Consider the following 17,411-nt stretch of genomic DNA (forward strand, 5'->3'; position numbering starts at 1 on the left):
AAGTTGTTGCCCAACTGACCGTTTAAAATCGCGTCACCGCCGGCCTAAAGTTCACTAACTAAGTTAGGGAGTGGCATTTTCGTTAACCGTGGGCTTAGCTTTTTGACTGCTAATTTCATTATCAAATTTACAGTACTTCTTTTGATTTTGTTAAAGACAAACAAGCAAGTCTAAACAATAAAGGCAAAAGGTCAACCGTTTTCCCTCCATCTCTATACCTGGTTTTACTTCGAAATGCTGAAAGTTTGTCGCGCATTTGCAACTCGCCACGGCGAAACCATTGGGAACCCCTACGTTGCATCGTTTTTCTTCATCAATTTAACCCTTTAATTTTTGGTGTTCCGCAAGGTGATATAAATAGTGTAAGTGTTCCGTGGCCGAAAAAGGGAAACTCCGTAATATAAGATATAGTCACGTAGGGCAAGACAAAATATTTCATCATCTATCCCCCGAAAGCCGAAAGGAATATGCGCTGCGGTAACCTACCAGTACCATACGTGTAGGCCTGATACCGTATTCGATCGAGAGACCGCCTGAAATAATTTAAAAACAGTGTTCCATGATTTTTGACGTCACAATCACTAACGCTTAGTTTTATCTTGATACATTGTAACCATGTTTCCCATGTGGCGAAACATCACTGTCCATCGGCTAAATGCTTGATTGAAACATCAGCGCAGACAATTTCAAAAAACTGGGAAATGCAATATTTCTTTGTTGAGCATAGGAGCATCCCGACATGTTTTATCTGCACAGTTAAAGTTGCGGTGCGCAAGGAAGACAATTTAAACGAGTTGCTAAGCTTTTATTGTGGAAAACCTGATGCGGCCCGAACTCATCCAGACTCTGCTCCAGCGGCCCCCGAGTAAATTTAGTTTCAGACCCCTGATCTATGCACTTCTATACCGGAATGCCATGATTCAGCATGTGAATCAACTTACTGCAGTACTGACTCAGTAGACCTTGGTCAACAATTTCCTCTCCCCCGATAAAACAAATATACAAATCACATGATATACCTGTATGCAGGTAACGTACGTTACCCTATTATCGCCACTTTTTATTACAATCCATCCGAAGTCTATCTACTTCTGGTTATAATTTCTCTATATTGTCTCTGAACATTAGCTACCGATCGGAGGAAAAAATGCCAACAGCAGCGAGTCGCGAAATGGATTTGCTATGGATCTTTCCCCGACCTTTGACCCCCGGAAAATTCTTCCCATACTTTACCATTGCAAAATTTCCGGGGCTATTTTAAGAGTGTTTTTGCGAGTTGGCGCCTGTAAAATGGGGTATGTGTTTCAAACCATCATTATGATTTATCGCATACAACGATCTGTTTTTTGAAAGTACCGGTAAAGAATTTCAGGCTAGTCTATCACAGCTATTTCTACACTAATTTTTATTACTGCAATTGAATTAAAACTCCTAGGAAGACAGAGTGATCATTGAATTATCTGATTTATATTTGAGTTTCCGAAACACAACTGAAAACTAACGAATAAAGTTCGAAAAAGCGAAAACGAGGTAATGTTTACAACCACGCTTGAAAATCTGTCTGAGTGAGAAAAGTGTCTGAGCGGATGCGAAAAGGGGGGCATTGTACGTCACTTTGTGCACCTTGCTGATTGGCCAATGCCACGAAGTAAACAAGGAAGTCGATGCTCAGGGAAAGGTCCATAGCGACACCTCACGAATATAGTGGAAATGTGGGTATGGCGATAATAGGAACTATAGTCCGGCAGAATCGGGCCATAACATTGTTTTGGGACATAAAGTTTTTTTTATTGTTTAGATATAATGTATATGACATAAATTAATGATACCGAGGTGGGTGTGGAGTATATAATGTTGAGCAATTTTTTTTGAGTGGATTTAAAGTATTCGGTCCAAGATGACGCACATCCTGAACCCTAACCTAGTAAACATACAATGTTCAGGTTGTGCGCCATCTTGATACGAATACTTCAGGAGCGCCTTTTTGTTAAAAACAATTATTTCATAACTACATGATTTAGTTTTGCATACATGGTAACATTGAATCTCCTTACAATGTCAGAAATTCAATTTTAGTAGAATAAATGGTAGTTTATTTCACTAATACAAGCCTAGATCCATCGACAGCATCTAGCCACTTTCTACTGCGCTCTTCAAACTACATTTGCGTTGCCGCGCGCATTTCGTTTTCCTAGTTTAAGCTTAGGGATTTGGGAAATATTTTATTAGTTGAATTGGATTGGAATATTTGACCTCGTCTTTCACTCCGAACAAGGCCATGTAAAACCATCCACTGGTATCTGAAGATGTGTAACATGTTTTCTTTTGGAAGAACCGCAACCTTTCAGTGCTGCATTGACTTTGGCAAAATTAATATATCCTTGTGTATATGGAAGGTATGCGTATGCAAAACCGAGATGTGCACCTGTTATGCCAACATAGTTGAGTCAAAGTTTTGAATATTAGTACATCACACACATTTTCCTGCATGCTTCGGTTGTACGTAGTAACGCACACATTTTTGCGCACATGCATCAAATTCCACTTGATTATTGAGCTATAGGTTTTTGACGGGCTTTTGAGTATGATTTCATTCCATAGAATTTGTTTGTTTTCCTACAGAATACTAGTTTCAGCTTTTTCATTCATTCAAACCGCGTGTTAAAAGTAACTTTTGTAATATTGCGTGTTGGTTTCCAATATCCTCAAATCGGTGATGCCAGTAAATCTTTAATACAAAAAGATCAGTAACATCTGCAATAAAAACAGCAGTACCCACTCAAATGACAGCTGGGGAATGGATACTCTTAGTATCTGCTCCATCGCGTGCCTCTTACAGTCTTACCAGTTTACATGAGTGCCAATTGGTATCTAAGCTCAGCCAGAGACAAAAAGTTTCGGACTGCATTTGGCGTGACGAAATGTTTTTAAATATATATTCTACAATAAGATTATTTGATTGCATACTACTGAAAGTTCCGCCTTATATGTCTTTTCCCATTGCACTATTCCTTTACTGATAATCGATAATAGGACGCTCATCTGACATAGTTCTTAAAGTGTGTAGATGGGTAAATACAGCACACATTTCGTAAACACAGCACAATTGACAATGTTGTAGTGTGAATTTTTTGGCCTCACATTTTTGATATTTGTAGTTAGAGCTCTTTAGGGCTCTGTCAAACAAAGTTACATACAAAATATTGGTTATAAATTGCAAAACATGATCATGTTGTTGGAATAACTTGGCATTTTACCACCCGTATATCATTCATTGTTGAGACTTGAGAATATTAATAAAATCATAAAATTTGAAAATTCGTTTTTATGAAATTTTTGTTGTAGCTGAATTCCAGGGAAAGCATGACAACAGGCAAGAGAAGCACGACGTCTTTTTTAGTATATAATAACAATGTATTTTTAAAGAAGAGAAGAAGCAAAAGTGTTGAGAGTCTTTGGTAGTTTGAAAAGCATTAGCATGGAACATGATAATGAACTACATTCTTTCCCAGGGATATACTATAAAATGTAGCAATTTCCTCATTCATGTTCTCGTGATATCAATATCTTTCACTGCGTCGTCGTGATCATCCCGCTGCATAACAATTCTCGCTAACAAATAATTGACTGTTCTCCACTGGGTGTATATCCACTTGAACCACTGGCGACTGCATTAGCAGGCTTGCATTGTTAATTGCAACAAAAACGGGTACTTTGAAATAGTACTCTTTATTTTACGCGTATGTTTCGACAGTATTTCTAAATACTGTATATGGGTCGCGACCCAAACTGGTCTCAACAAATACCTAAAAGTTATTGATTTCATTTCCTAGTAAATTTGGTGCTTGCGTAGTTTGTGCATAACCTGAACATAGTATTGTAACAGGTTATGGTTCAGGTTGTGCGTCATTATGATGCACATGTTTGACGAATAACACTAATAAAAATATCTCAATAAATACCTAAAAGTTATTGATTTTATTTCCTAGTAAATTTGGTGCTCGCGTAGTTTTTGCACCAAGATTGCGCACAACCTGAACATAGTATTGTAACAGGTTATGGTTCAGGTTGTGCGTCATTATGATGCACAGGTTTGCCGAAAAACACTAATACAAATATCGAGCCGTAAAAAAAATTGCTCAAGGCTGCAAACTCCACACCCATGTAGAAATGTTGGGCAATGACACCAAGATGAATAATCACAAATAAAACAAACTTTATATCTGGAATCAAACTTGGGCCAAAAAGGGCCCCTTATCTGCCGGACTACTACGATTATCCTATTATCGCCACTCATGTCAAACTTTTTTTTCAATAGCTTTTCTCTTTAAATACATAATCATTTGCTATAAAATTTTCAATGATTGAAGAGTGTTGCTGCTGCTAGAAGGTTATTACTTTTATTTATTTCAAACATTTATGTAGGTCCTACGAGATTTGTTTTTCACTTCGAAATTTTATATGATGACGTCATCAAAATTGAAAAATGCGCATCGTAGCTTGGTGGTTCTGCGATCACATTTAAGCCAGTGGTCGGCAACCACCGGGCCGCGGCCCATCGCCGGTCCGCGGAAAGGTTACTACCGGTCCGAAGAGAAGTGACCAATTGCCATGTCATTATGTCGCATTGACGCTGGGTCAATTGTTTCCTCAACGCCCGTATAAGAAAGTCTCACATCAGTCGGAATAAGATCTATCGAACAAAATGATTCTAGCTAGGGACGTGACTAGTGACTACTACTCCACTACTTGTTCATAGCTAACCGGTCATGACTAGTCAGTGCTAATTCTATACTTCGGGAATTAGGGTAATCATAAAGATAACACATTGGGTAAAAAATTAATTATGGCAAAACAACCAATAATAAAATCAAATGTTCAATCAAACATCAATCAATACTCAGACTAGAGACAGAAGGTTTACAGGCATTGTGACCTTTCTTATTAATGTGAGGCCTGGTTTTCAATATTGATAACTACAAAAACGAAATATCGAAGTAGGCTGTATGAAACACGTTGCATGTGTCGGTGTCGACCATATCTCCAATATTGGAACAGTTAATGGCCAGCCAATCAATACAGATCTCGCATTAAATAGCATGGCTTTCGTTTTTCAGTATATTGTCAAGATGTCAACATAAGTTTCCTAACGCGTTACATGTGTCGGTGTCGACCATATCTCCAATATTGGAACAGTTAATGGCCAGCCAATAAATACAGATCTCGCATTAAATAGCATGGCTTTCGTTTTTCAGTATATTGTCAAGATGTCAACATAAGTTTCCTAACGCGTAAAATTTATTGCATAAGCTTAGTTCGTTTGTATAAAAGGTGGTCCGCCAGAAGTTTCGTCAGGCTTTACCGGTCGGTCACCTAAAAAAGGTTGCCGACCACTGATTTAGGCGATCTGGCGGTCAGCGAAAGTTTTTTTTATTAAATGAGATTACCGTTACTGTAAAAGATTTGATAACACTTCTTTTTAGTGTTTGTCCTCACATTATTGAGCATTGCTGTTTTGTTTTTTCACGATTTTTCCAGTTCTCCCTTTTGGCGAGCCAAATTTTTTTTATCCTATTATCGCCACCCTGCGGATACAATAATTAACAACAGCACGATATTTACAAACACTTCCCATTTCAAACTTGATTCAACATCGATCTAACACTGACTGACAAAAACTAAAATAAATAAACACTGTCGCGCTATTTTGGGCTGCTAATTAGTAATTACCGCCCTCCTAAAAAGTTGGCTGAGCGTGATATCAGCTGATTTTTACATTTTACAAAAATGTATGTTTTTATTGAAATGTCTTTACGCCACCGGGTGACAGAATATGTTTAATATTTTTCACTTATGACGTCGCAATCCGAAAACAACTCATATTCAGCGCTATCTGAAAGTGCGACGGCAGCAGGGCGATTCTGAAGGCGTGTGGTGAAAATTGGCGAGTGGCGATAATAGGGTAACGTACGTTACCGGTGTCGTACCGGTACAGCTTTCGCTTTGGTACCGGTACAGCCTTGCCCATACCTAGTTATCGTATGTGCTAAGAGTCGAAAAGTACCGGTACACGCGGATATGTTCGCTATATCCGGACTGGATCTTAACTTTCGGCAGCAAGTCGTACGGTACCGGTATGTAACCTGCTCTAATTGCTTGTTCAGAATGATTAATAGTTTATGAGCTTTTTTAAAAATCTTTCATTTCAATTCTAAAGTTCTGCCTCCAGCGAATTCAAATTTTTAACTCTAGTTTGCCACCGAACTCGAGATTGCAAAATACGACTCCGACTCTGATGAAACACACAAAAAAACGACTTCATATTCTTGCGACTGTAGCGAGTACATCGGGGTAGTTACTGTTTATTTCAATATTTTCACCACGTATTGTTAATAGTGCATGTTATTCGCCTGAAGCAAGGTCGTTGCTCTAATTTATTTCCTTTATGATTTATTTCCCTCGCGCAGTATTGCTTGTCTTTAAATTAAAACGTAGGACGGCGGCGCTAGAATGCGTGGGCGATATTCGTTATTCTTTTAAACACGAAAAACGCTATTCGAAGGTCGCGATATTAATATTAAATTGGAATTGCACATCCCGGCCTATAAGTTTTCTAATTCAACACCAAGATTACTAACGTCGGTGCACAATGCATCTGAATCAAATAATGCATGTGGGTACCAAACATCAATTTCATAATATGTGATATATTTCTTTTTCAATCTAAAATAATGTGTACTATGAATAACACTCAAAGACCATTGTTTTAACCCGTCTGCCCTTCACAGCACACTTAATGAAGGTAATACTTACATAGTATCGGTATCGAAATATCCGCAATATCGGCGGCAGTCATGAGTGGGTGGAAACGTGGTGTTCAAGTTTATATAAAAGAAGATTTTCCTCGTGCGCATTTTTTACATTGTTATGCACACCAATTTAACCTCGTTAATAAAAATATGTGTCTTGATACCCCTCTCGTCCGTATATTTTTTGCAAATGTTTCGGGGTTTTCTTCATTTTTTTCCGTTTCGCCGAAGCGCTCTGACCTCCTTCGCCAGATATGTAGCCGCCGTCCCCCAGCTTGTGCACCAACACGTTGGAACTTCCAATCACGCGTGGTGCAGGGCGTGTCCGAAATTAGGTTTGAGCTCATTGAGTGTTTCAATGGCATTCAGAGCTCTCCGGTTTGGGACGAACGCTCTGTGAGGGAGGCGGCAGGTCTAAAGCGTCTGCTAGAAGATGGTGAGTTTTCATTTTTTCTCCACAATATTCTATCACGTGGATGTATTATACGGCGCATTGCAGTCAGGGCTAATGGATGGAGCGTCTGTGTAGTCGTGTATTTCAGACTTCTGCGATGCTGTATCCTGTATCTCGTATCCGGGAAACAATAAAATACGACGACACATGGAGTGCTTCTTTACGCCGCGGGCAAACAACACAGCGTTTGATTTTGTCTGCAAAGGAATGCTGTGACATTCTGGTGAATCAAATAGGCGATCGTCTGCGCACTGAACACTTTGCCGCGTTCTCTTTGATGAACCCCAAAAATTTTTCAAAATTTGCACGTCAATTTCCCATCCATTTGTTGGCTACTGTCTCCAAATTTTACCCCATGATAAACGTGGGTAAATTGGAAAATGAATTGCGATGTATATACACCAATCAAACTTTTTTGAACATCACATCAACTTGCGCGCTCTATGGGTTCCTCATAGATAACACTCTAGTAACTACCTTTGCGGCGTCTGCAAAATTTTTGGACATCATTTTGACGACGCCTATTTCTTCCGCCGACGCAGAGCAAACATTCAGCACGCTGAAGCGTATTAAAACGTATCTCAGAAACACAATGAAGCAAGATAGATTAAATTCCTTGGCTGTTTTATCCATTCACAGAGACGTTATTTCTGGGATGCATGACTTTAATCAGCGCGTTATTGAGCATTTTGCTTCCAAGAAACCGCGGCGTGTTGCATATATGTTCAAGCAGTAGAAGTCTAGCAGCATATATATCTATGAGTGAGCGACGCATGTCCTTATCTTCACATTAACTTTCCTTTCTTCATAGTAACGTTTTAAACCTTATTTTAGGTTTTGTCTGCTTTCCCGAAGTTTCTGTTAATATGTCATTGTATTTATCTGGGTAAATATTGCCTTTCCTTTTGAAAGAGGTTTCAAAATAAACTATGTCTATATTTATTAATCCCTTGACTTGGACCGGTTTTAAAGACACTTTCTTATCGTTAAAAATTGTCGCTTTTGCCGATTGGTTGTTACCGATGGAATGGTTTTTATACTCATAAAATGATGGGAAAACTTACAGCGCTCATCCTGTCCCCGTAGATGGGGGTGACTTGGTCCCGCAGTAGCTTGCCCCGGTTGTCAAAATGACCACGCGCCGCCACTGTAAAATAATATTATCTTATCAACGCCAATCATCCAGGTCTTAGATTTATTTGATAGAAAGATAACTAATCAACAAATGCAAACCAACTACGATTACTCACACGATCTATAGGCTATTTTGATCCACATGGAGGGACTTTGTAACCAATTTCTGTGATGCAAGTGGGCACGACATTTTCAAGACACTCTTTCGATTATGACTAGGGATTTTTTTAAGCTCAACAAGCATTTTAATAGTTCTGACTCTGAGTCTTCTGACCCAACCAATGAACCCAACTCATTATCTCGTGACGCTTTTCAATGATGATCCAAGCGTCACGCGGTCACATGACAGCGGTAAATCGGCCCTGATATGTTCATCTTTGTGGTTTCAATCCGACATTCGTCCAGTTTAGCTGTACCGCTACGTACCGGTACTTAGTTTGTTATTGTCTGATTGTCCACCGCCTCCTGGACTCTCTAGCCGTCGTGTTGATATTTGAGAAATCTTACTTTTGCAGATGCTTAGCAGAAAAATACCGTAAATATGTAGCCTAAAGGCTACGGTACCGTACCCGTATCCGACCTAGCCTAGCTTATCTCAGTGAGTACGGCACAGTACCTTCAGACCTCGGTATGGCATCTCGGTTTTCAAGTCTATGGCGGGTACCGGTACCGTAATTACTGAATTAGTCTAACGTAGCCGTGTACGTCTTTGGTAACTTTTTGATCTGTAGATTGACCCATTCCAGCATTCTGACGAACAAATCACTGAATTTTTTTGTACAAACTGACGTGCAGTCTGCAGACATGTACCGTAGCCTATGGCTGTATCTGTGTCAGGGTTGCCAGATTGGCTTTTTTAACGCCAAATCTGCCATTTTTGGCTTTTTTCAAACACGTTTGGCGTCAGAATTTCCGTTTGGCTTTTTTCAAGTCCAGTCTAGTGTCTATTATTAAAATCATATGAAATACAATATGTAGTGTGTAACATTAGCCTATTACCGGTACCGGTACTGGTACGGTACCGGTACTTAACATTAGGCTTTCCCCGAGCGTCGATTTCCCAGTTTATTGCCTTAACGCTTAACCATACCTACCCAATAAGAGTTACTTGCAGTTTCTGCTGCCGCTCAGACAGATGTTCAAGCAGGGTTGTAAACATTGCCTCGTTTTTATATTTTTCCGTGTTTTTTGTCAGTTTTAAGTTCCGTTTCCAAAAATGGTTATATAACTTAATTTCCATTATGCCCGATGTGGAGCTTTAGGTAAATTGCAGTAGGCTAATGAAAATTTTGTCTCACGAACGATGTGATTAACTACAGTAAAAATTACTGAATTAGCTATTAGTAGTCCACCTGTAAGCGATACGTGGTTAGATAATTTTTAATAAAATTGATGGTCTATAAATTCTAAAATTTCGAAAATGTAGGTATATCACATACTGAAACGGTACCCTGTATTGTATATATTGAATGGTAAAATAATGCTGTTCGCTTTAATTTTTATTTGGTTTTTTGATTTTTTTAAATTGTTTCATATAGATGTCAACTTGATTGTGTTGTGTTGCATGTCGATTCTGGTTCTTTCGTTCAAATAATCCTTTTTACTTATAAACCCTTCATCCCGCTGAAGTGGAAATCGCCATGATAGCAACCGAAAAAACACCTTTCAATGGGAAAAGACAATTGTGTGGCGCACTGAATGAACTGATGGCTCTACATCATCATCAGTATTGTTCCAAGAGCTTAAAATCTGACAAATTATGGGGTTTTTGTACTTAGTAAAATTTTTGGCTTTTTCTGGCTTTTTTTATATCCTGATTTGGCGTTTTTTCATCGCTGGGATCTGGCAACCCTGATCTGTGTACCGGTACCGGTATGCACTTTGGTAACGTACGGGGGCTATTCCAAATGACACTACAGGACATTTCCATAAATTTTGCATGTTGTTAGATTCAATATGATTTTACGTTTTCAGCTACATGTTTTGTTTCATTGTCCAATCAGTTGCTTTATTGAATATGGAAAATTTTTTACATCCAAGACTTACTTAGTAGATACAAAAAATATAGCGTGACACTATAGGACGGCAAATCCACTATGCATTAACAGTGCATTGTGTTGTGCTGTAAATTTTTGCGATGGTACAGCAGGAGCCCATAATATTTTCTGGTGCAGTAGCCGAATGACCCTCAAGTTACTTAATGTAACACTGTAAATCCATGCCATGTGACACTACAGGACATTTTTCACTACAGGACTTTGGAACAGCGGCCTCTATCATCTCTTAAAATTCTGGTAATAAATCGTTAAATGGGCGAAGAAGTGTCCTACAACACTGCAAACATTTGAACTTTATTAACTTAAATCCAGTGCATCTATTTCATATGAAATAACTGTATCACACAATCAAACACTTTGTGTCACAAATCATCACAAAATATATCAATTATATCAAAATTTCTACATTTCAGGCCATTTTTTATAAACCATCAAAAACCTGGGTGAAATTTTAACTTTTTCAGTGAAATGAATGTAGTCCAATAAAATTCCGACGTCTTTTGATGTAAAAAATATAAAGAAATTACGTTCACTAGACTTTTAAAAAGATTGATGAAATTCAACTTTTGCTTGGAATGGCACACGAAAATCTATTTCAGTGTTCAGGTGTTTGAACGAATTTTGACAGAATAGACAATTTGGTCATTCCGCGCGGCTGTGTGGCTCATAGTGCTAAGCGTTAGGAATACGCTTGTCACCGCACCTCTGATTACTCTGAGTGGGTTTGCAGGTTCGAATCCCATGCAGGAATTGTTATGTGCGAGAGGATTGCTGGACTCCTCACCACCGTAGGGTGGTTCACGTAACCACTGGTCGGTTACAGCTTCCTCCACTATCCAGTCCATGCTCCCTTAAAAACAAATAACTAACTAATCCCATCTGCCCATACTCGACATGGAAACGAGAGGCCGTGGTTCGCCATATGGTTAAGCTGTCTTATCGGCTTTCCTTGCCCCTGGATAGATATGTAATCCTATTCCTGCTATCCTATTCCTGCATTCAATGTAATCAGTGGTGTGATGGTGCAATAAACTAATTTTTAAAACATTTTTCATTAGATTTTGCACAAACTCGGAAACCGGTTCACATTTGAGATATACTGATATATCAGTATCAGGAACTTTTTTCATTTGTATGGATATGAGCTAATAAAATAATCTATGTAAATGGTTACTCCCGTGGTACGTGAAACAAGATGGCGGACACCGGAACATAGTATGTGTACCAGGTTAGGATTGGGCCATAACTTTATTCCAATTTTTTTTATTTTAGTTCTATTACTCTGGGACTAGCCAAGTGACTCCCGTAATATTTGCACCTGAAATTATGGCCTAACCCTAACCTGGTACACATACTACGTTCCGGTGTCCGCCATCTTGGATCACATACTAAGGAAGTACCTGTGAATGACCAAAACTGAATAATTCACTGCAATCTAGGTAATATTAGTGTATTTCCTGAACACACAATCTCACAGTTCTGAATATTAAGTCTTATATTCATACCTACCGTAGTCAAATTTCAAATTATCTAGAGTCAAATTTTCAAACTTTTATTGAAGATAATAAGTTGAGTAAACATTCCCAACAGACAATCAAAGAGAAGTCTTGATCAACATGAACTTTGTCAAAGTCAAAACTTTTGTATTTTTTTTTATCAGATATCATTAAACAATAACTTAAACAATGTTCAAGAAGAAAACGGTTGAGCAAAAAATGAAGGAACAAGACCGTGAACTGCGGAGAACAAATCGTGGTATAGACAGGGATCGAGTAAAATTGGAAAGGGAGGAAAAAAAACTAGAAATGGAAATTAAAAAAGCCGCAAAACAAGGTAACAAGCAAGCATGTGCAGTACTTGCAAAACAATTGGTTGCCCTAAGGAAACAGAAAACAAGAATGTACGCGACCAGTTCACAGATCACGTCAATAGGCGTTCAAGCTAAAACAATGAATGCGAACATGAAGATGGCCAACGCTATGGGAGCTACCACAAAGACTATGACAGCCATGAATAAGCAAATGGATCCTCAAAAAATGCAGAGAACAATGCAACAGTTTGAAATGGAAAATTCAAAAATGGAAATGTCGGAAGAAATGATTAATGATACAATGGATGAAGTTTTGAATGAGTCTGGAGATGAGGAAGCACAAGATTCTATTATTAGCCAAGTATTAGATGAAATTGGTATAGACATGACTGGTAAATTGGCAAATGCTGCCAGACCTTCACAAAATGATCCTTCTGCTTCGAATGTAACAGATGATGAGATTGAACGGCAACTTCGTGCCCTAACTGGCTGAATAGGACAGGAACCACCATAACACTTATATTGTTACAGTCCCTGAAATATACATGAACTTGGTGGTGTTAGTGATAGACGACTCTTCGCTAATATATGACTGCAGGCAGTAATATGATATATGTCGCAGTCCCGTGTCTCTTCACTGAACAATGCACTTTGTAATTTTATTTTCTTGTTCTTTATGCAGCTATTATGTTATATAGTATATACAAAACTGAAACGAACATGCTTTTCCTCAGAAAGAGATGGTAAAGGTATCCATAACCTAGTATCTATACAATGGAACCTGAATTACCAGCCAATCTTTTGCCTAGTGCTGTGAACATCGGCCACTGTCCCAATGGGTTCAATTTCATTGCAACGGTGGCCATCTATGCTTAGGTATAGTTTAGCTGCAAAGTATTGTCATATCTCTACCCAGGATAGAGACTCAAGTATTGCCTGAAATTTAAATGATACCAGTCAAATCCGATATTTCTTTAGACAAGTCTTCAAATTCAGGTTCTTTGTCCTTTTTCTAGAAGTTTGCTGAAACAAAGGCTTTAAGGAAATTTTATTGGCAACTGTATACTCTAGCATTGTATCAATAAAAACTATAAGCCGGCCTCTGAAAGGATTCAATACGGTACAATATTGTCTTTTTGTTAACGAAGACGGTCCATACAAAGGGCAAGGTTTGTCAATTGTCATGTCCCGTTTTTTTGTTTCATAGGTTAAGCAAAATGTTATCCTAACTTTGGGGGCTTATACAATCTCTCTCACCAAATCTTTGATCTACCGCACCTCGCGTTTATTGCGTTTGATACCATTTTTTGGTTATCTTCGCTCTCTGTGTACTCTCTCACTCTGTATTTTCCGTATATGAAGAAATAAACTACTGGCTAATATGCTGTTGAGAACACTAATAAAATTAATGCTTTTTCTAGTGCCAGTAAGAGGTTTTAACATGTTCTACCTCGACTGCCATGGCGAATTCAGAATTTCACTCTGGATCACGTGAAAACATGCTAAAATTCGACCCCCACAACCCCAGTCGCAAGTAGTAGAATTTCATAAGCAACACTGAAACAGATTAGTACGAGTCCCATCGACTACAAAAACCTCTTGTTTTCATGCCAAGGTAATCGTATCTTATACACTGATAATATTAACACGGGCTGTTCGAAATTATCAATGCAACAGCGCGGTAAATTTTCGTTTTTAGCGCAGGATTATTCTGCCGTAGATCGTGTTTCACAATTGGTAGGTCTCCCCTGTGGTTAGTCGAATCTTTTCGTCTAGAATAGATGACCAGGTCTTGAGTGACTGAGATCACATTGTCGCTGCGCTGCGGTAGTATTAGAGTTGAGATAGCGAGTTCAAGACATCTACTGCTAGATCGTCACACGTATTTTGAAGTTCACAATGTCAACCTAAGTCGAAGTTTTTAATTAAATGTATGCGTATCAGTTGGCTCGGACTTGCCATGGCGGTCCCGATGCGATGCACTCTTAGGCATAACCTCGATTAACCAGCAAGTAGGGCTGGGCATTTTCGAAACACTGGTGTTTCGAAATCGAAAAGAAACACACGTTTGTCATAGACAGTAAAACATGTCACCAATATTACCCAACGAATTCAATGTATATATAATGGACAATGGCACATATTTTCCAGAACGGCGCGGCGGTGTGGCTCAACGGGCTAAGCGTTAGGAATACGCTCGCCACCGCACCTCTAATTACTCTGCGTGGGTTCGCAGGTTCGAATCCCATGCAGGGATGGTTATGTGCGAGAGGATTGCTGGACTCCTCGCCGTCGTTGGGTGGTTCACGTAACCGCTGGTCGGTTACGGCTTCCTCCACCACCAAGTCCATGCTTCCGAAAACAAACAATACAGTAAAACTAATCCCATACCCGACTTGGAATGGTAACCGGACGAGAGGCCGTGGTTCGCCATATGGATAAGCCGTCTTATCGGCTTTCCTCTCCCCCGGGATAAATATGTAAATCCTATCCTAATTAAAACCACAAAAAGGAAGCACTGGTGACTAATTCGTGAGCATGAACCGATGATGATAATTCCACGAGGGTTTCTGCTTAATGACAAAGCAGTGACCAAATGACACCAGAATAATACGAATTACGTCATTGTTAGAGATGGGGCTCACAGACAACATAGCATATGGGGCTCTCAACGTAATAATGCTCATTTTCTACTTTATCCGACGCCTCGTGATCCATTGTAAAAAATATTTTTTAATCTGAATTCCGAATACATTCTAAACTCCAGGAACATAGGAAATGAGCTTTCATGATGAGTGAAATTAGTTATTTTTGCTCTAGGGAAATGGACTTAATAAACATTAGTTAATAAACAGTAGTTATGAATTGTGGCCTATCTTGCTAAGCACAGAAAAAAGAACAACTAGGCGCCCAGAGAAATGTTTTAAATTATTCAGTAAAATTATAATTGACATTAACTCACTGACTGTTTATTGTCAGCGTGACATCGACATCGTTCAACTAAATTCGGCCACAATTATCCCTTCCCACAAATATTGACTGTTGTGCTACTGGGAGGAATTGATTTTTATTTTGCTTATAACGCGATCATCGTCGTAATCAAATGAGTGGACGCGATTCACAAATTTCCATCCGCCAATGACGGAGAATTGAGACTGAAAATCGTGTTTTATTTTTCTCAAGGGCAGCTCTGATTTAAATACTTCATGTCGACTGTTGTGCTTTCATTATTGTTTTTAAATTATTACCACAAACTTAAACTGAACGATATTATTATTAACGACGGCAGGCTAACAATAAAATCTGCGATAGATACTAAATAATATTTAAGAGCTATTTCATATGAGGTAAATGCAAGAAATGCTCGGTCACTATCGAAACGAAGGATAAAAAAGATTAATTACGACAAAATTTGATTTTATATTCATTGCCGCGCTAACACAGACTATCTCGACAATGTTGAAATATTTTCAATCAAAAACTTCCCCGATGTGTTATAAATACTGCAAGTCGGCGCTGACTTGAATCATTTCATGTCGGCAGTCATTTATTGCGCGTCGCAAAGAGTGTTTCCGATTACGATAAAACATAAAAAATGGTATATTTGTGAAATGTTTCAATTAAAACATGAACGGCGGCGCTAGGACTTGTGCGCGATATTCAATATTCTTATAAACACTAAAAACAATATTTGAGAGTCGCAATATTCGAATAAATTCGGATATTAATTTTGAATTGGACATCACTGAATAATAAATACCTTGACTGATTTCTGGTTTCATTTGCTATGACTTCATAATATCCATTTCGGAAGTCGAAACAGCGCCGTTTCGACGACAGAATTCATGCAAACATTTGTCATAGGAGTAAGGTCGAAATCTGATGAAATAAGAGACAATCCTAAAGAATTACAACCTAGTTTCCCGTATATGCATGACGCAGTCGAAGAGATAAGCTTGCAAATTCAACAGTTTAAATTTAGAGAATATTTGTTTTGAATCAAAACAGCAGTTGACAGAAAATAATATGCAAACAATTTTTATGTCTTTGGGTGAGTGTATGTATAATCTTGGGTCTATTAGTTGAAGAAGAAATAGCAGCGTTGTCGTTGTTTATTGGACGCAGGGAACAGTTTAGTGACTGAAAAAAATTATACTCGTTGTTATTTTTGAACAGCACTCAGTCCAAAAACGTGTTTGATGTTTATGGTCTTTTTAACCAAAAACAGCCATCGTCAAGAATGGAAGTTTCATTGGGACACTTGACAAACTTTTTTTAAAGCATTTTGGTCGTAAGATGGGTGTTCTCATGGAATTACTTAGTCGCTGAATAAATAACATTTACCCCTCTCTGCATTAGCCCCGCAATGACAAATGATTGTGCAGGGTATAAGGCTCAAAAGATGCAAAAGAAAAAAGTATCCCAACCTTCTCCACTTTCCCCTATGGCATTATTAATTATTTCCCGAAACCAAGATAACTTAAATCTCGGCGTATGTGATGCTGTGAAATATTACTACACACTCAATTGCCAAAATTCAATTTAGTTTCGCACAGTTTATTAGTTATGAGTAATAGACCGCCGTATACACTGAGCCTCTGAAGTAGCTACAAGGCCGTCCAACCTCCAAAATATTTCTAGTTCTTGATGAATTTCTATGCTTTTCCAATGATTCATACAGATATTGTCTATCGCGATGATATTTTAGAACCGTCTTCTTTAAATCATCTGTATTTTGTATCAAGATTCCCAGTTCGCTTTTTATGCTCGCATTAGGAAAATCACATTTTTTTTATTTTTAAGTTTGTCATTGTGGTGAATCGAAATTTTTTTTACTTATCATTTTGTTTTGAAAAAAAATAAAACAAATCTTATAAATCGATTTTAAGTATATATTACAGAGATGGGCTCAGATCCATTATGTTTACCGTATCCCAAAACCCAACAATCGTTCAAGATATTGTTACTCTGTTTGATTCAACCATTCAAACGTTGGACTGAAAAAACATAGTTAAAGCGCCAACCACAAACACAGATATCTAAATACGAAGCGCCAACCACCACAAATGATGGTACATATGCATTGGGTGCTTAGTTGATATCAAATAAACTTTACAATCCAAATTGATTAACGATCTGGATTTTGC

The 17,411-nt window shown here is 38.3% G+C and overlaps 2 protein-coding genes across 2 annotated transcripts in view; one reads left to right on the forward strand and one right to left on the reverse strand.

Annotated features, from left to right (window-relative positions):
* Positions 1–17,411, reverse strand: part of LOC120340187 (pre-mRNA-splicing factor SPF27-like) — a 237,111-nt gene that overhangs the window by 7,544 nt on the left and 212,156 nt on the right. The window lies entirely within an intron of this gene.
* Positions 11,743–13,669, forward strand: LOC120340190 (uncharacterized). The gene is made up of 2 exons (XM_039408486.2): positions 11,743–11,893; positions 12,115–13,669. Exon 2 carries the CDS (start codon positions 12,140–12,142, stop codon positions 12,755–12,757), a length of 618 nt encoding a protein of 205 aa, XP_039264420.1. The 5' UTR covers positions 11,743–11,893; positions 12,115–12,139; the 3' UTR covers positions 12,758–13,669.

This window comes from Styela clava, chromosome 9 (genome assembly GCF_964204865.1).
Source record: "Styela clava chromosome 9, kaStyClav1.hap1.2, whole genome shotgun sequence".
Taxonomy (NCBI): domain Eukaryota; kingdom Metazoa; phylum Chordata; class Ascidiacea; order Stolidobranchia; family Styelidae; genus Styela; species Styela clava.